We start from the raw sequence: 20,776 nt of genomic DNA on the forward strand, positions 1-20,776 counted from the left end.
CACAAAAGTCTTGTTGAGATAGAGAGAACAAGTCTCATAAAATTGTGAAGGGGTAGTGGGGGACTATTTGGTGGAACAGTTGGAACTTAATGGGTCATGCAAATAATAGTTCAGGGGTGAATCTCCAGGCACCTCTGAACTCGGATGCTTAGGCATTGTCTTTAGGATCCTGTCTCTTTCCATCCATACTCCAATTCCCTTACATGCTTTGTTCTCAAGCAAGGTCTCCCCAAATAGTCATAAGAACACCTAGTAGTAGCTCTGGGTATACAGACTACCTACCAGTCTAGCAACCCTAGCAGAAAGAGAATGCCTCTTTCTCATAGTTGTAGCTAGTCTATTGGCTCTGATTGGCCTGACTTGGTTTATATATCTACTCCTGAACCAATCGTCCCTGACCCAAAGGAAGGTACTACACTTCTTGGCCACACTTGGATGGTTTTCGCCACTGAAAGGGAGGGAGCAGTCAACTTCACCTGAAACCCAAGTATGGAGGGATTATTCGAAAGGAAAACCAAGATGCTAATGCCAGAAGAAAGGGCACTGAATATTAGACGAATAAAAAGCCAACTACAGAGTGTTAAGAATCATTTCTATGTGCAAAAAATATTAAAGGCAGAGAATAACTTTTTTTTTCCAAAGGAACACACAGATCATATGAATACAAAACTTTAACAGATTCTATATGTATAAACTCCCTGCTATTTCCTCAAGTTTCAGCTGAGTTCAAATTTCGGGTGAACATTCCAATCAATGCATCCATTTGAAAAAAACCACAGCTTTTAATTTAGGTCAATCCTGACACATGACAGGAAGGCAATAACCATTTACAAGAATTTTGTGCATTTCTAAGTTTTAACTCAATATTCTCTAAATTAAGCTGAAAATTGTTAGAATGTGAAAAGCTAAATGTGATGCTTATTTCAAAATGCTATATACTATTCTACATAGTATTAAGAATTACTTGTGTTTAAGACCCCTTTTTACTTAATAAAAAATGTATTCAGTTGTGAGCATTTTTATACTTAATCAAAAACTCAAAAAAAATCTTATGTGTAAATATGGCTGAATCAAATATAACATTGAAAAATGCTAATTGCAGTAAGATATTACTGGAATAATAAAGTAGACCTCAAAACAAATTCTGCAATAATGAAGTCATTCTTGAAAAAGCAGTCTTGAAAGACAGAATGTCTGAAACTGAAGAGGAAAAAAAAGAACTGATTAAGTAGACCTACCAGATATACAACATCAGTAAGCTGCAATTAACATGGAAAAGCATAACAGAGGAAATGTATCACAACTTTGAGTTTTACAATACAAGTACTAGGGAAAAGTATTAAACACATCGAGTAAAACCAATAATTTATTAAGATTTGCAAAAATAGTATGTAAATATAGCTGAAAACAATAAAATAAACTCAACCTTAAACTTCCATAAAAGGGTGGAGAGTTAAGACTAAGTAATCAATAGTCTTGTTAATTGCTGTATCTCTAAAACCTAGAATAGTACCTAGTACATGGTGGATGTTCAGTATGTTTTGTTCAATTTAAAAAAATGGCATATGTAATCACTCTAACCAGTTACTCCTATTATTTAAAGGGAACAATTTGGTGGATCATTTGGTGAATCCAAAACAGCATACACGTAAATGTGAACTTACAATCAGATATATCCAGTTAAGACTTTGCCAGTCATATGTTGGAGTATAAAAGCTTTCAGGCTTAAAAAGTAACACAAATTGTACCTACTATTTATATTTTGTAGACTTGCTTGGCTACAACCAAGATTCTCTCTTTATTGTTTAGAGAATACCGAATTCTTAGCTGGGTTCCCCTAAAGGCAAATCCTGAGATATGGATTGCATGCACCTGGTTTATTTGAGATAGTGACCTTGACAGGGTAATGAGAATACAGAAGAGGAAAGGCAGGTAATACGTGGTGCACAAGCCAACTACTACTGTGGACACCACAGGGAAGCTCTAGAATTATTCCAGTAAAGGGGTAAAGAGCCCGGTATTTATACCTCCTATACCAATGACCACTGGATAAGAGCCACTACTTTTCATGCATTTTCAGACCACCTAAGCATGTCAACAAAGTGAGTTTTGGTAACCAAAGTTAGCTCCCCAACAAAAATCAAGCTGGCATGCTTGGAAATACTAAAAGAATCTGAGAGGGTTATGGGTATGACACTTATAGTGTCTGCTATAACAGGTAAGAAATGGCAATTGGTATGTGTAACTGAAAAGGCTGTAGAGTTTAAAAGAGAGAATATGAAAATAAAACTCTTACTTCATAGCACCATGCTCAATAGCCTCTAAGGGCATTATAGTATAGTAGCTACTACTGTCTACACTCAGTAAATCACCCAGTAAATGGAAGAGTGGATAACCTATTTACGACTGAGCTATTCTGGAACAGATACGGAGCCCACTCACACTGAACTCTCAATTTTATTTTTTAATGTTTTCTTTTCACAATCTAACTATGAGGAAAGGGCTCTGATGTAGGACTTTTTCTAAGAGATAGTTACATACACTGTCTTAGCCATAAAACATCAAAAATAAAAATAATATATTAAATCCCAACAATTTCTAATATAAACACAATTACATAGTCAATTAAAAATCTAAAGTTAAAAAGCATTCTTTTAAAGTTAGAAAGCATTTTGAAAGAAGTGTAGTCATTTAACTTATTCTCTACATATCCTAAATCTTCCACATTCTTTCTCAAAATCTAAAGATATTTCAAATTTTTAACCGAGATTTCACATATTATAGTCCTATAGCTAAATTTTGCTGCTTTCCGAAATCTTTTGTATGTCAGCTCAATATGCTTCAATTGGAGGTGAATTATCAATTCTGAGGATATGCATTTTTGTGTGTAAATTAAGCTAGAGACACAGGAAATAATGTATTCTTTGTTTTCCAAAGGGGATCAATCTGAGGTTTATTAAAGTTGATAATGAGTCCTTTAGAAAAAACAGAGATCAATTCTGAGCAAGAAAGGTAAGCAATATTATATGAAATTAAAACCAAAGACAACTCCATTTTTGTTAGTTTAATAAACACGTCAATTCAAATATGCTATTGCTTCTCTTTTAATGAAGATAGCTTATATTGATTAATAAACTCTTGAATTGTCTGGATATACAAGGAAGTGTAAAACTTACTCTCATTTAGATTGATCAAGAATTGCTTCATTTGATCTCAGAATGAAATTTTCCTTTAGGCTGTGAACCCAGTTTGACCAGGATAATGACTACTAATGTTAAGCAAGTGCCATTTATCAAGGAAACACAAGTATTTACTAGGAAAGTTAAAAAAAAAAAATTGGAGATTTAAAACTGTAACATAAACTGAATATTTTTCATTATCCCCAAATTATCAATTTCTATTCAATGACCATGCAGTACATTATATTTGATATACTTATTACAGCATGATCATATTCCTAAACATCCCTGAAGATTTATTCTTAATGATTAATTGAGCTTGCATACTTTAGAATGTTTTACTCTGCTTAAATTTCAACTTTAATTTCTTCTCCCTGAAACCAAAGAATCTCACCACACCACCCCCAAGTTTTAAGCATAATTGGCCTTAAATCCATAGTTAGTGATCAAATAAGAAAAGAAAGGAAATACTATTAGGAAAATCACAATGATGTAATCCTAAAGTATAATTATCTCATCAAATAAATAAATAAAAAAGGCTCCATGTGTTTCCAGGAAAGGCCCATATTCAAAAAAACATCCTGCAAACAAATAAGGTTACAATTAATCTATTTTTCTTAAGGAACCTCAATATACTTAAAAGCAATTTGATCATCTGACAGTCCAATATGCAAAAGTCTAGAACTGGATTGTTAGCAGCTACAACTGGTAGTAGGATCTAATTTAATAGCTCGATAGAATCTAGGAGTAGTAATCTGGCTCTAAGCTTTCAGGTAAATAGGTTTTGGTGATTTTACAAAGAACCTCAAGGGCCATTAAAATGAGACATCTTTCTACGGTTACAACGCTAATTATTGTCTTTCCAAAAGTATTCAGAGAATGTTGGTAAAATGATTTTATAGGACACTGGTGAGTTCATCGCAACTGCACCATAATCTTTAAAAACATCACCCCTCTCAAGCCTCCTTTTCTTAATCTACTCTATTATAGTAATCCCCTGCTTTAACTAGGCTCCTTTTCTCCAGTCCCTCACTCAGAAGCACTAGTATATAGTATCAGCTTTTAGTTCTTATGGTCACTAGTGGTTTTGATAAGCAGAAATCTAAAGCCTAATCATCCTTTGAGTGAACCAATAAAACTGAGTTATTGAATTTATATAACCAAAGATTACAGCCAAGATCAATGTGTCCTCACATGAATTGTTCCATAGATGCTACTGGGAACAGTCTTCAACTGTGGCCAAAAAAAAATGTATTAAAAAAAAAGTATTACAAATCAGAAGAGAATCACTAACATCAACTTTCTTCTTTTAAACAATAGAAAAATAGGCGCAGGGGCAGCCCAGGTGGCTCAGCGGTTTAGTGCCACCTTGAGTCCAGGGTGTGATCATGGAGACCCAGGATGGAGTCCCACGTCGGCCTCCCTGCATGGAGCCTGTTTCTCCCTCTGCCTGTGTGTCTCTCTGCCTCTCTCTCTCTCTCTCTCTCTCTGTCTTTCATGAATAAATAAATAAAATCTTAAAAAAAAAAATAGGCCCAAGATTAAAGTTGTATATTTTTTAGTTCTTCAAAATGAATTATTATAATTATTTGTTAAAATATGTGCTACTACCTATATGTGATCTTAACAGTTCTCAACTCTGACCAGGCTGTGAAATAGAAACCAAGGCTGCCTCAGTCACATTTTAGACCTACCTGATCAGATTCTCTAGGAGTAATACTTACTGACAGAACTATAGGCTGTGGCTAACTTTTGTTGTCATATCATGTCATTTACTTCTGTTCCTCTATCTAGTATTTAATTCATATTAACATTTCTGAACACCACATGTTTCCTAGGAAGTGTACTATATACTTTCACACCTTTTCATATACATTAAGATTTAGAGATGGATTGACATTTTAATATTTAACAATTTTGATATGATTCATATTCCTAACAATACAAAATATTGTAATATTAATAGGAATATAGCATAACTTCCAGGGTAACTCATTTAGCTCAATACTGACAGTGTGGTCAGTCAGGCTTCAAATATTAAAAAATTATTGGATTATTTCTATAACAATTCAAGCTAAAGCTACAGGCATGAATTTAATATTCCATGCTAAAATTGTCTTCCGCACTACAAGTAGGAGATTCCATATAAATTGTCATAATTCCATTTCCTGAATTCTTCTAATACTTCCAGTATTTCTTCAACTATCTGAGCTTTAAATATTGATTTCCCAAACTTATCAAATATGACAGAACAAGTGAGTATTGAAGATCAAGCTAAAACACCACTGGGGGATGATTTTCATTTAGACTATTTCCCTTAACTTTCTGAATGCCTCTGGGCATAATTGAAAGACCCTGTTTTCTTTCCTGTACCATGTGTTAAAGTTTAAGTGCGTTACATAATTGAATTGATTAACAATTTTTAGAAGATTAATTAGCATCCCAACAGAAATTTAACAGAACTTTTCATTAATACCTTAATCTTGATAGTACCAATTTCCCTCAGCACACTTTGAATTCCCAGAGATGGTTTCTAAATATGGAGCCTCTATTTACTTAATGGAGCTTTGCACCACTGAGAGTAGCTCTGTGGGGTGCTGGGGAACTCAAAGGAAGACGTGAAATGGGCTGCTTAGGAATAAGAATGCAAACTAGGCCCTCTCAGCCTTGCAGGTTTCAAGCATTATATATCCCTTACCCTGATTGCAACTTCAGCAGAGTGGAGTGGTTTGTTTGTTGAAATAATGCATAGTAGATGGCATCCATTTTAGTGGAAAGTTTTAATTTGTGATTCCCTGAGGCAGTGTGAAATAAAACACCCTTATTTATTCCCGTAAATGAAGCCAAATTGCTTCTGGAATTTCTTCTGAAATAGACCATCTAAGAAACTGATTTGACATATTAGTTCATGAAATAAAACATTTAACGAATGCACTTTTGTAGTGAAGAGTGCTATTTCTATGAATATTATTTTTATTTATGAAGTATGTTATTTAAGTTTTTGCTTTTAAAAACTAATGCTGAAGTATATCATGATGTTTAAGCTTGCCTCAGAAGCTCAAACAATAAAAATCTGTCTGTTTTGTTTGATTCTCCATCTATTTCATTTACTTTTTTAAGTAAGGTTTACATCCAACGTAGGACTTGAACTCAGGACCCTGAGATCAAGAGTCTCATGCTCTACCGACTGAGTCAGCCAGGCACCTGTGATTTTATCTATTTTAGTTAAAATATCAGTTATTTCTGAAATCAATCATTAGCACCACAGTAACATTTCAATCTCAATAAGCAATTTAAATGCATTAAATAGTACTGAGTATTTGGAAAGAAGAGGAACTGAAGTTTATCCTTGCAAAATCTAGAGAGAGAAATATCTCAAAAATTAGTAATTTTAAGATAGGTGAAAGATTTAAATTGCCCAGGAGAACAAAGCATTTTTGAAACTCTCAAATACTTAAGAAATCTCCAGGATAAACAATTGATACGCTACTTATATATTAATTCAGCCATTTATTAAATCTTCTCTCAATGATACTATAGAAAATGTGATTTATTCCTTATGCCTGAAATAAATTAAACAGTATTTACTTAGAAGTAAAGATACTCATTTACAGTTTAGAAAATTATTAAATGTCTACTACATTTCAGATGCTGTTCTAAATCCTGAGACAGTGATGAGCACAATGCTTATAATCCCTGTGCCGTGGAACTAACGAATATCCAATGAGCAGGAATAGGGAGGCTTGGCAGAGCAGAAAATAAACAAGGAAGCAAATAATTAAATAAGATGATGTAAGATAGGTAAAGGGCTAGAAATAAAACTGAGTAATGGATGGAAAGTCAAGGCGTATGTTGATGAAGGTGGGGGCTAACATCACTACCTCTGGAATGGTGACTGAGCTGAGACATCTGCGGGAAATTTGGGAAATTGCAAATCCAAGTTGAGAACATCTTACCTGTGGACCACTAGTATGCAGGAACAGAATCCTAACACATAAAAAACAGAACTCCTAATATTTGTGGGCCCAGGGCAAGAATACAAATAAAGGCTCACATACATGTCTACATAAGTTCCAACTCAAGATAACAAGCTGGTAAAGGAAATATATTCCATCCTCCTACCTTGATGACATTACCTTCACCAGAATGTGGTAGTATGAGCAAAGCCTGCCTTCAGTTCCTGACCTAGACCCCTCTTCTCCTATTTTGAACTCAAGTCTATACTGCAGGGAACCTTAAACACCCACATGTGGATACCTCATGTTTAACTCCTTGGAAGTATTGAACACTGAAACACACTTTTATCCTGGTTCCCACATCTTAATTTTTAGTTTTCCACAGATTTCTTTAGCAATCCCTCTGCATCCACTCATGCCTTAAATATTTTATTAAGGCTCGTTTTAAGTCCTATTCTTTCTCACTTGACACATTTTCCCTAGATGACCTCTTCATTTCCACGACTTAAATTATTGTCAGCAGATCAGTACCTGTCTCCCTAGCACAGTGTTTTTCCCTAAGACTGATAATTATAATCGGAAGTCTCTCAGGTACCTCTAGCTCAAAGTGTCTAAAACTGGTATCTTTATTCTTTTCTCCCTCAATCTTGTTCCAGTCTTTGCTTCTGTACATAGCACCCTTCGTATCTAAGTTGCACAAGTGAGAATTTTGGAAATTATTCTTTATATTGCTCTTTTCTTTCCCTCCTCCCTCCACATCCAGTAAATCTCTAATTCCACCGATTTCATCTCCTCAGTATCTCTCAAATCTATCCATTTATCTATAACATCTATGGCCACTATCTACATTGTTAAAAACACTATTATTTCTTGCCTTGATTACTACAACGGCCTCTTAGTGCTTCTTAAAGTTTTTCACATAGAGAATGAAATTGTAAGATACTCTGAGATGAACTGTGAAGGATTTTAAGGTATCTATCTGGGGCTTAATAAAAGAATGTAATTGCTTTTCTCATACTATGTAATTTTTAAAAATAAACACAAAACATTAGAAACAATGTTAAGCATTGAGTTTATATAAATATCAAATATATTTTTCAAAATTTTAATAGTAATTTTTAATATGCTTTCCTTCATAAACTTCACTTTTTAATATAAGATTTTCTGCTTAAACTGCTTACTATCAATTCCTGATGGAGACCTTTAAGGATGTTCCCTTCAAATTCTTGATAGTCATCACCAAAGAAGAACTTTGTTTATACAAAGAAATGAAAAAAGTGTTCAAAAGTTTTTAGAACCATTTTAAAATTTGCAAAAGTTGAAATCATATTTAAGACTCTAACAGCTGGGATCCCTGGGTGGCGCAGCGGTTTGGCGCCTGCCTTTGGCCCAGGGCGCGATCCTGGAGACCCGGGATCGAATCCCATGTCGGGCTCCCGGTGCATGGAGCCTGCTTCTCCCTCTGCCTGTGTCTCTGCCTCTCTCTCTCTCTCTCTCTGTGTGACTATCATAAATAAATAAAAATTTAAGATAAAAAAAAAGAAAATCAATTGTTTAAAAAAAAGAGACTCTAACAGCTTTTCTTTAAATGCAAATGTAATGTTCAAAAAATAAATGCAAATGTAAAAAAATACAAATGTAATATTCAAATTCCTTGTGATAATATGAATGGATTTTGAAACCAGTTGAACTTTTTCTTATCAAATATTTCAAAAACAATGGAGATTTCATCTGTAGGACATAAAGCCACCATCAAAGCAGTTGTCTTACAGCCAGCTTAGCTGAGGGAGTAAAAAATAAAATATTAGTTAGCTGCAAACAGAAATGTCTGTTATACATAATGTCAAGAATGCTTTGGAATTGCACCTGTCTCTACTCCCCCCTCACAGGCCTTTACCATCCACACTGTGGGCATCTGAAACACAAACCCTTTCTGCAACTCCATGGGCTGTGAAAGACCTAGGATAAAGATGTGGGGAGTTAGAAAATATGGAATACACTCAAATATTTGAGAAATGCACGAATTTGGAGAGCCGCTCTCCAGCAGTGTCACTGAATTGTTAAGGAGCTGGCTATCCTCTGTGTTATTGAAGTTTTGAATAAGTACAACAGAAAACTAATTGTGAGCTTCCTGGAAAGATTAATATTTGATCAGTTTGGGCTAGTTTGGTTCTAGGACAAGCAGTAAAGATACACTTTCTAGATATAGAGCTCCATCTGAATAGACATATTAATAATGAACATTTGTTGGTTGCAAACCAAACAACCATTCCCTGCTTTGCCTCCTAGGAGTCTTCAGATTTTTCTTCTGGTTATGAGCTCCTCCCTCTCAAAGCCCATGATCCCATGAGTCCTCAGCCTAAGTTATCCCAGATATTTTCAACCTCAAACCACCTGTCCTCTATTGCTCACTCAAGGGTACAGTTGCCAAGGGCTTTTTGAAAAAGAAGTTCCCTGCTCTTCTGAAAGAGCTACCAAAAGAGACACTCTCTGTCATTGTACTGTAGAGTGTGTATGTCGTATGAAAAGCAAAACTCCTTAGAGCCTACATTCTCAGTGGGGGTAAAAACTGGGAAGAAAAAAATCTTACTCTTTTCATGCACAAATCATAAAACAGGCATACAGTCCATAAACAGACATGCACTGTAACTGTGATATTAAAACTTGGCAGGGGGAAGCATTGAGAAAAAAATCTTAAAAGGCTCTTTAGGGGAGCAATAAAGAAAAAAAGGTTGAGAAACACTGTTCTAGAGCAATAGCAAATACCACAAAAAGGAGAAGACAATAATGGAAATTAAATTATTAATGCTATCATTAAGTTTATGACATCTAAAACCTATTCTAGCTCTTGACTTTCCATTTAACTAAGAAAATAAATTCCCTTTATTGTTTAAGCCATTTTGAGATGAGTCTCCTGTTATTCATAACAAATATATTAACTGACAAAGTATGGAATTCTTTATCTGATGTATTATACATGCCAATGCAAAAGAACATTAAAGCGGAACTATTTTAGTCTGTTTCTGCTAAGTCTCCATGAAAATAGGCGCCAGATATCCTCATATCCAAAATGAGCCAGGTAAGATAAGAATCCCACTTAAACCATGCAAAGAGATAGTGGGAAATGAATTTCAAAACTCTTGATCCTCATCCCATCGATAGCACAGAGTTAAAATTGAAGACAGGGTTGAAGGTTAAAGAGTAGTTATCAGGACATTGACATGAGGGTGGTTGGTGGAGAGTGCTCAAATTTCGAGGGACTTCAAGAAGGCCCTTTAATAACCTTGTATGTATCTCTGGAAATTTGTGTAGACACAACAGACAGGAATCTGAAGTTGAAATTGTGAGGTCCAACCTTCTATTCTTAACTCATGAAAGTTAAAGGGAACACAAAATAAAAATTGAGGTGAATTAAGGGAAGTTCAGCCCCTCCTTCCTCATTTCTCTGGATTCAAACTGTATTACTCAGGACACTGATTGCCAGTGACAAAAATACAACCTGACTCAGCTTAAATGAAAAATGGGGATTTACCACCCACATAATCAAATCACAGGAGAGGTGAAATTTGATCTAGGGGATGACTGGATCCACACATGAACAGTGGCAGGACTTTATCATAAGCTAGTGAAAAGGTTCCAGGCATGGGAACCTACCTGCCCATCCCCCCCAAAAGCAGTCTACAAGCACACAGAATTGACTTTAGACTAGTATCAGTATCCAAGTCCAAATCAGTGGATAAAATATAGAAGCAGAAATTCTGGAGTGGATTTCAGAATCAGTAGGAAGTTCACTTTGAAATGCATCCAACAGAAGAAATGGTAGAAATACATGTGCATGGGTGAGTAGATGGACAAATATAGGATAAAGCAAGCATCGTAAAATGTTGTTAGAATCTTGATGGTAAGTATATAGGAGTTCACTGTAAAATTCTTTCAATTTTTTTTTTTATGTTTGATATAGTAAATATGTTGGGGTGGGGAGAGGAAATCAAGCAGGAGAATAGCATCATGGCTAGAATGATTAGTGCCTTTTCAGCAGGATTCTAGTTCTAAACCGAAGGTACAGAAAACAGACCTTACACGCCTGGCAAAGGGGGAACTAGCAAAAGCTAGTCATTCAGCTAGAACACTGACCAAACGATTCTTGTGCTTCCACTTGGTAGATCCACTGAATTAAAATCAAGGTGTTAAATAGAAATCATTAATGACCTGCAGATAGAATTATCATATGATATAATCCTAATTTCGGAAATCCAGAAATGACAGGTGAAAATCGTTATCCCATGGACTTAATCTGCTTCTACTTAGTTATTAGTGCACTAAGCATCATTTTATTTATTTATTTATTTATTTATTTATTTATTTATTTATTGTTTTTGTTTTTATTCATGAGAGACAGAGAGAAAGAGAGAGAAAGAGAGGCAGACACAGGCAGAGGGAGAAGCCGGCGCCATGCAGGGAGCCTGACATGGGACTCGATCCCAGAACCCGGGATCAGGCCCTGGGCTGAAGGTGGCGCTAAACAGCTGAGCCACCCGGGCTGCCCCTAAGCATCACTTTAAATGTAGAAAAAAGGTCCTGATTTCTCACTTGTACAAATGAGTAGATGGGTGGTATCCTTTATGGACTTAGAAAATGTACACGGGAAAACATTTTTGCGGTGGGTAACTTTTGCATTTGCTTTTGGAATCTTGAAGTTTAGCTGTTTATGGTAAACCTAAATAGAGATGTTCAATAGTCCGGGAATTCAGGTAATATTTGAGCCTGGGGGATTGGGAGTGGTCATAAAAGTGGTGTAGGTATTCAGGACACTGTGTATCGCTCAGAGTGTATAACAAGAAGGAATCATTTCATTCTTTTTATGCTATTCACCAAGCTATCATTGCGTATTACCGGAACTATAAAAAAATGACAGATCGTTTCCAGTTCATAATTTCTTAATTGCCAATTCCAATGACCTATTTGCTATCCCAAATGTGTTTTAACTTACTTTTCTGTACAGCATTTATTGGGCCGGCTATTCTTTAATTGGAAAACTCTTCTCCATTCCCCTCACTTTCCCCTTTCTGAATTGTTCCTTTTTTTTTTTTTTTTTTTTGTCTTTTACCTTTACTGAGTCTCAGAATTTGACATGTGTTAAGGTTTCATCCTTGGCCCTTCAGCCTTCATCTCGAACTCCACAATGTTTTTCCAGTTAGGCTTCAGGTCACATCGACTAAAGTTTAAAGTCTAGTTTAAAACTAAAAGTTCTGTGGATAGCACCACACAGGCACCACTATCCACCTTGGAGCTACAACGACCGAGCTTCTTCTCCTAGCCCTTGAGGCTCCTAATTTTTTGCATCTCTCTGAGCCTATTTTCTAAGGTCTTTAAAAATGGCAGCCAAAATATTTGATGTTACTGATGATTACATTATAAACGTTAAAGCACCTGAGTGCTCCGCGTTCGGCAAGGACTATTAATGCAATCCGTAACTTCAGATGAATACAAGTCATAAACATCTACCTTACCTAATATTAAGGTCTGTTCTGCGCACTCAGCCTACATAGTGTTATTCAGGTTACACGTGCTGGCTGGCTCGCTCTGGACCATTTTCTTTAGGTAACATCAAGGACTCTGGCTCAGAGTGGCAACTGCTTCCTTCCATACATCGCATTGAGAGAAAACATCTCCCAAGGATTCTTAAAGAAATAGCTCAGTTTCCCTTACGGGTGAGACTGAAAAAAGCTCCGTCACAAAAACTCAGTCCAACACTACCCCATCTGTCCGCAGGTCTCTGAGATTAAAGGGACCCGCGTCATAACACAGCTGACGAAGCAGAGTTGAAACTTTACTTTTTATCTTTCCCGCCTGTCTCTGAACGACCAACCGCACTGATATTCCGTCAGGCCCCGCGCCACTTCCGCTCGCGCACTTTAATTGCGTCACCGCATCAACTCTCGCGGTATCATCCGATGTTGGGAGGGCGCCCTTCAATAAAGATCTCGCGAAATTTGTTCTGCAGCTCTAAGCTCGCCTCTCGCTCTTCCCCCACCCCACCCCCAACCGGCCCTTCCTTTCCCGGTCTCAGTCACAAAATTCCCCCCTCCCCTTTCTAGAGCTCGCGGCCCTCCTCCAGTTTCCGATTTCAGGCCGGAACCGGAAGTCCAGTGGGCGGGGCCCGGCGGCGGAAAACGCAGCGGAGCCGGGGCCGGGACTCGGCTGTGGCCGCTGCCCCTGTCGCCCGCCACGGATCGCCGTGGCTTCAGGCTGAAGGTCGGTCCGGAGGCGGGTGGGCACGGGTCCCCCCCGGAGTGTCCGGGTGGCAGCCTCCCCGGGCCCCCCGGGCTCCGCGAGGGATCATGTCTACAGCCTCCGCCGCTTCCTCCTCTTCCTCGTCTTCGGCCGGTGAGATGATCGAAGCCCCCTCCCAAGTCCTCAACTTTGAAGAGATCGATTACAAGGAGATCGAAGTGGAAGAGGTGAGTGAGGCTCGGCATGGAGGCACCCGAACCGGCCTTTGCCTGGTCCCAGCTCTTCAGGGGGCTCCTCGGGCCCCTGCGGTTCTCAGGGCCCCGCCGGGTCCACAGGCCAGGTGGAGAGAGGACTTTGCCTTCAAATGCCCCGGGGAAGCTTGCTTTCTTCTTCACTGCTGCCCTCCTCTTCTGGGTCCGGTGTCTGGAGTTCGATCACCTCAAACAGCAGGACCAACTGGTGAGATGGTGTGGTCCACCGGTTCTGAAACACACAGGTAGCAGATGCATCAAAGACCACGGCCGTTTTGGAGTTTCAGTTCCCCGAGACTTGGTGTTCTTAAGGGCCGAGGATTGTATTACGTTTGACGTATATAGCTCCGTACCTCGTACAAATGCTTGCTAAAGAAATCTGTCATCCTGTCTTATACAGCGTTTCCCCAGCTACCGAATGATTCTCATTTTGGCCTATTCGATAGAGCAGTAGACCTAATAATAAGCGTTCTGTCCCCAGTTGGACTAGCCTGGATAAATTTTAGCATTAGTAATGTAGACTACGGTGAAACGATGTCTCGAGGTGGCATATTCCGAAGAGCTAACTCAGTGATTTCAGTGACAACCACAGTATAACACCAAACCAGAAATCGCTGTTTGAAAACCCAAATCCGTTCATTATTCTGTGAGAAGTTATTTTAGAGAAAGGCAGTTAGGTGCTTTTAACATGTTGTTTCTTTTCAAATATATAAAGTAGATTGGATCGGGGCGCCCGGGTGGCTCAGCGGTCTGGCGCCTGTCTGCAGCCCAGGGCGTGATCCTGGGGCCCCGGGATCGAGTCCCGCGTCGGGCTCCCTGCATGGGGCCTGCTTCTCCCTCTGCCTGTGTCTCTGCCTCTCTCTCTGTGTGTCTCTCATGAATAAATAAATAAAGTCTTTAAAAAAATAAATAAAGTAGATCGGACCACAAAATTTAGAAAAGTGAAAACAATGTATATTTTAAAGACACACTTTAGAAAGTGTTAAAACTTTAGTTGAAAATAGTATCTCTATCAGTTACCATGTATTCTTCATTTTTAAAATTTATTAAGTACTTCGCAGTACATAGTCCATAAAGAACACTGTGTGTTCTGTGTCACAGACTTCAAGGAGTTACCTCTACTTTAAAAATCCAAAATTATTTTTAGGCAGTGGCAGGGTAAAGTGGTGAGATAATTATCACTCAACAAATAATTTTTTTTTCCTATGGCATGTTTTGGAAGAATAATGGATTCCTTAAGCATGTCTTTTTACTGCATAAAGTAATCATGGAGAACAGCCTCATTTTACAAGAGAGCGTAAGCAAGGCCTTTGGAGTTAGAAGAATGTTCAGTATATCAGGTATACCATTTATTAGCTGTGTGATTTGAAGCAAGTTTCATAAACACTGAGCATTATAGCTTTATCTCTTAACTATAAATATGAAACAGGGATAATAATTTTTATTTAATTTTATCTGTATGACATCCTGTTAGGCAATATAATCAAAACCCAACAGGGTACCTGACACTTACTACTAGGAAACTGAGTTCCTGAGAGGAACAGTGACCCTCTTTAAGGTCACATGGCTAAAAGAAGGACCCATATTTTGAAAAGAGGGAGGAATTTATTTGTGTGTGTGGGGGGGGGGTGAGTTCTATTGAGGCTATGATAAATTCCTTTTTCAGAAGTGGATAGTTGATCCAGCTTTCATGGCTAACTTTCTTTTTTAAGAATAAAAATTCAATGAGTCAGTATAAAAGAATTGCAGTTTTTAAATAAGCATTTACGTCTACTCTGTGGCAAACTGTGCTGGTAGACTACAAATTGTTATATAATAATAACTTGTACTTCATGGTCTACCAACTGCTTTCACAGATTTAACATCATTTGATTCTTACAGCCTTTATATTGTCACACTACTTTCTAAAGCATTTTACATTATTGCTTCTTGGAAGAATGGAAGTTACTGAGGCGACATCATTTCATATTACTGCTCTTCCCAGAGAGCCATTTAACTTCTGATAAGGTTTTAAGTTTCTAAAGATTCTTCTTTTGGCTTAGATATTGTTTGAACCTTTCTTTATTATATTTAGGACATTCCTGAGGAGTACATTTTTGTTTTCAGATGAAAATTTCTAATATTAGCTTGTTATCCTATTTATTTTTAAAAATATTTTATTTATTTATTCATGAGAGAGAGAGAGGCAGAGACACAGGCAGAGGGAGAAGCAGGCTCCATGCAGGGAGCCGGACGTGGGACTCGATCTCTGGTCTCCAGGATCACATGCTGGTTTGAAGGCAGCGCTAAACCGCTGAGCCACGTGGCCTACCCCTGGTTATCTAATTTAATTTTCATTTTTTAATACTCAGTTTATTTTCACTTTAAAGATTGAATTTGGACCTTTCTAAAATTAAAACTATTACATAGTTCCCATTACATTCATTTGCACGTGTTAAAACAGTGTTATATAATCAATAGTGTACTATAGGCACTCAGTGAATAACTATTTCTCAATTTAGATTTTGCTTCTAGATTAAAATCATAAATAAGAGACTGAAGAAAGATGACCAGAAAAAAAAAAAAGTATTTTACATTGCTTTCAGTATTTTATATAGTACAAATATATTGCCTATAAGTAAAATCCTGTTCTGTATTTCTCAAATAACAATGCAATTGAAGGGGATCCCTGGGTGGCTCAGCGGTTTGGCGCGATCCAGGGTGTGGTCCTGGAGTCCCGGGATTGAGTGCCACATCAGGCTCCCTGCATGGAGCCTGCTTCTCCCTCTGCCTGTGTCTCTGACTCTCCCTCTCTCAGTCAGTGTCTCTCATGAATAAATAAGTAAAATATTTTTTAAAAAAACAATGCAATTGAAGCAGCATTATATTGATTCAGTTAGAAACTACGTAAGAAAAATACTCCAGCCACAGGCCAAATATGCAGTCATTTAGTAGATGCATATTTTTAAGGCATCAGCTGATTGTAATCCTTACATTCCTAATCTTGTGACTCAGTAATATCAGGGTGGCACTTCCTAAATTCAGTTCGGATACCAAATTATAGGAGGTCTCAGCCTCAGAAACTTACATAGGTAGATACCTTGTCCTTTTTTTAAGCCATCTAGTTTTTACCATTCTGGATCTGAGTGAAGAGAATATTAGAATAAATTAGAGGTATGCACATTGAAGACTAAGTTGCAAGAAGTGGTAAAGACAGTGTGGTGTGGTAAAAAGTGTACTGGGCTGGGTATTTTTAAAAATTGGATGCCATACTGATTTTGCCAAAATATATTTCAGTAACCTTGAGCAGGTAACCTCAATTTTCTGGGTCTCTGACTTCTCAGGTAAAATGAAGAATTGAACATGGTATTTAAAGTGTCTTCCAGTTCTAAAGTGAAAACACATTTGTTATTTCCAGTATTTTGGTATGTTTCCACAGTAAGCTTTACATGATCTCTTGTGGAATATAGCTGGTGACAACCAACCCTGATTAGACAGGACAGATATCCCCATTTTATATTGACAAATGGTCATAGGGTTTGATTTAATAGAAGCCTGATGTCTAAGTAAGTGGTAGAGCTGGAAATTGAATTTGAGATTTCTCACTCGTGTCGATTGTTCTTTTTACTATATTTAGTGTTACTTTAGTTCTTTATGAAGCACTCTGACCAAACCTTATTCTGAAAGTGGAGAAACAATACTGATTTCCTTTCCTACAGTGATTGGTCCTGTGCATTTAATGAACATTCTTTTCTGTATACAATACTGCTAAGGTACTGTGGAAGATGAATAGAAGAATTCTAGATTCTCTCCTTGAAATTTTTGACTTATTGTCAGGCTAGAATAAACACAGAACAGTTAATAATTAACATTTTCAGAACCACAAATTTAAAACTGTGGCTATAAACTGAGCACTGAAGCCATAATTTGAAAGTAGAGTTAATCACAGAAGACTTAGGTGAATAGAAAGTAATCTGAAACTCAATTTTGAATAAAGTAAGCATTATAGACTGGGAAAGGCACAAACGTGAATTGTCTTTGCAGTTGTTCCTCTGCCTAAAATTCTCTTCCCCCAAGAACTTCACATGGCTGACTGCTTTCACCATTCAGGTCCCACTTCAAATGTTTATTCCTTAGGGATACTTTGCCTAAGCAACCTAGATCTTTGTCAGTTTTATTATCTTTTGTGGCACTTAACCAGTAAGCAAAATTGTGTATCCCCACAGCAAAATATAAGGTGCCTTATTCACACTTGTAACACCAATGTGTAGCACCTATTTTTTCTGTAAATATTTGTTGAAGGAGTAGTTGAAGTTATCATAGCATAATCATGAGGATTTAGTACTCATCCAGTTCTTTATTGTATGTGATACAAACCAGAGGTTGTGATGAGTTTGTGATTTGGCTAAGGCAGCATTTACACTTAGAAGTGAAATCTGATTCTCTATCCAAATGTTGATTCCATTATATTCCATTATACCTAGCAAATACTTTGGTTTAGCAGGGGTTTTAAAAATGCCGTGAAGGGTCAGATGCTGTAAGTAAACCACTAGTGAGTTATTACTAAAATCCTAAAAAGACCCTATTTGGTATAGTTGCTTTTTAAAAGCACAGTGTTGACCTCAAGTATGATATAATAAGCAAGGCACATATAATCACCACAGTACTTACATGTTCTTAAGCTTTGTTATAGAGACCCAGAGGTTTTGTTTTAAAGGGAAATATAGAAAGAACTTTTGGTAGTGATGTTTATTTTGTAGTTTAGCTGTATATAGACAACTGATAATGGGAAAAAACTTTGTTTATAGCGACCTGAAAAAACTGAGTCTCTAGATTTGTTAGTATTTAATTGTGGGTATCCAAAATTATTAATAAACTCTTCCATGTGAAACTTTTTTTTAAGATTTTATTTATTTATTCATGAGAGACATACAGAGAGAGAGAGAGAGAGAGGCAGACACAGGCAGAGGGAGAAGCAGGCTCCATGCAGGGAGCCTGATGTGGGACTCGATCTCAGGTCTCCAGGATCACACCCAGGGCCAAAGGCAGGCGCTAAACCGCTGAGCCACCCGGGCTGCCCTCTTCCATGTGAAACTTTATGATCATTGGTTTCATTTGAAATCTGGAATTGTTATCATAGTGAAGATAGGTACATGATAACTTTTATATTGTGTGTGTTTAGCTTAAAAGATGACATGGGCATATAATTTGAAAGAAAGGCCTACTAACTGGGTCAGATGTCTGTGGCAGGTTTTAAAAGACTGCATGAAAATTCAAAAATAAGTTTGAATAATCAAAGCTTTACTTCTGTTTTCAAGACTGTCTTGTCAGCAGATGGCAGTTCTACTCTGCCACAGTTTATTAATAGATATTGAAGTTCTGAGTTCTGAAATAGTTGGAAGCTCTAAGTTCTAACACATTAATGTAAGATCTGTGCTTGTTCTGTCATGTTCCGTATTTCTAGCCAGAGCAGTGGCAGCATAGCCAGGGTCCATTCACATAGTCCATAGAGCAGAGCCAAGTTGATGTGACAACTAAAATCACTGAACTAAAAATAACATGAATTGGGGACAATTAAGAATAATATTTCATAGTAAATTAAGAGCACAAATGCATCCTTTTCCACTTAGTATAGTTTAAGTGGGTTTTTTGTTTGTCCATTTGTTTTTAGTAACATGACTTGGATAAAGGAATAGTCTTCCATCCTAAAGAAATTCGTTTTTAAAGGAGTTGCTTTCTTTAAACACATAACAGAATGAATCCTGATTTTGATATTTGTGCTTTTTAATATTAATTGCTTGATAATAGTCTTTGCACTCTCATTCTTCTGTTGTTTTTTTTTTTTTTAATTTAAAAATTACATTTAAGGGACCCCTGGGTGGCTCAGTGGTTGAGCATCTGCCTTTGCTCAGGGTGTGATCCTGGAGTCCTAGGATTGAGTCCCACATCGGGCTTCCTGAGTGGAGCCTGCTTCTCCCTCTGCCTATGTCTCTGCCTCTCTGTGTGTGTGTCACATGAATAAATAAATACATAATTTTTTAAAAATTACATTAAAAAAATTACATTTAAATCTCTTTACTATATGAAACTAAAGTTGTGGACCCAAAACCAAGAAGACTACACCAAGGCTGGGGGCGGGGGTAGATGCATATCATAAGAGAATTAATCTAACAACATTTTAATTTAGAATGAATTCATAAATTTAGGAGGAAATATTTCTAAGTTGACTTCCCTTTTAAAGCCAAAGTCCTCTTTGCATTCCTTTGTTTTTCTGTTTTTACAGATGAGGGATTGTGAAAAATATCTAGTATTTATTTCTGAGTTTGCCATTTTGTATGGACGTGTCTGATGGGGGGAGATACTTGTAATTGGATATGTGCCCTTTTTTACACCCTTGCTGAAAATTGATCTTTGGAGAAAGCTGTCATTCAAAATAATTGTTAATGATAATGTGTCAGAGAAACTTATGTTCAGATAGGAATTCTATCCAAAAAGCATATTTGATTTGTGAACTTGAATTAAAAATTTAGTAGTAAGTAAAAAGTGACTTTCTTTCCTTGTTTTGTAGTTTGAATGTTGGATTTTTCATTGTTTACCTTAGTTGCAAATGTGTCTTAATTTGCCATGTGTGCCACTCATTTCTACTCATCTACTGTGTATAAGGAAAAACATTGGATTGTTCACAGGAATTCCCTTTTTCTCCTTTCTTCCCGCCCAAGTTGGCATCTTAGTGCTCTGGAAAACTTTCATAAATAATATCAACAACAGGAGAGGACTCCCTGGTCTATGTGATAGCTTCCACCAGAGTATCTTGTTTGTCTGTTAATTATGTTTTTAATATAAACTAGTATTATCATTCTCAAACCAGAATCACCTAAAGAGCTTGTTAAAACATAGATTGCTAGACCCTACCCTCAGACTCAGTACTTCTGAGTTGGAACCTGAGAATTTATATTTCTCACAAATTTCCAGGTGATACTGATTCTTTGGATCCAGAGACCACAATTTGAGAGCCATTGAATTAATGCTTTTGCTGTGTTTTTGCATTTGGTTTCTTTTTGGAAGTCTTCCCTTGGGTTCTTATGACACTAATCTGATTTGCCTGCTACATTATTGATGGTTCCTTCCTAGTTTTTGCTGTTTTATTCTCCTCTCTCTTCAAGATGTTAAAGTTCTT

General features: G+C 37.1%; 1 protein-coding gene across 2 annotated transcripts in view; it reads left to right on the forward strand.

Annotated features, from left to right (window-relative positions):
- Positions 1-13,213: 13,213 nt before the first annotated feature.
- Positions 13,214-20,776, forward strand: part of MAP3K7 (mitogen-activated protein kinase kinase kinase 7) — a 69,669-nt gene continuing 62,106 nt past the window's right edge. The window contains exon 1 of one of the 2 annotated variants that reach the window (XM_041764668.1): positions 13,214-13,596. In XM_041764668.1, coding sequence (XP_041620602.1) covers positions 13,477-13,596 — 120 coding nt within the window. In that variant the 5' untranslated portion in view covers positions 13,214-13,476. The remainder of the gene's footprint in view (positions 13,597-20,776) is intronic. The other variant, XM_041764677.1, reaches the window with a different exon arrangement.

Source organism: Vulpes lagopus, chromosome 1 (assembly GCF_018345385.1).
Source record: "Vulpes lagopus strain Blue_001 chromosome 1, ASM1834538v1, whole genome shotgun sequence".
In the NCBI taxonomy this organism is placed as follows: Eukaryota; Metazoa; Chordata; class Mammalia; order Carnivora; family Canidae; genus Vulpes; species Vulpes lagopus.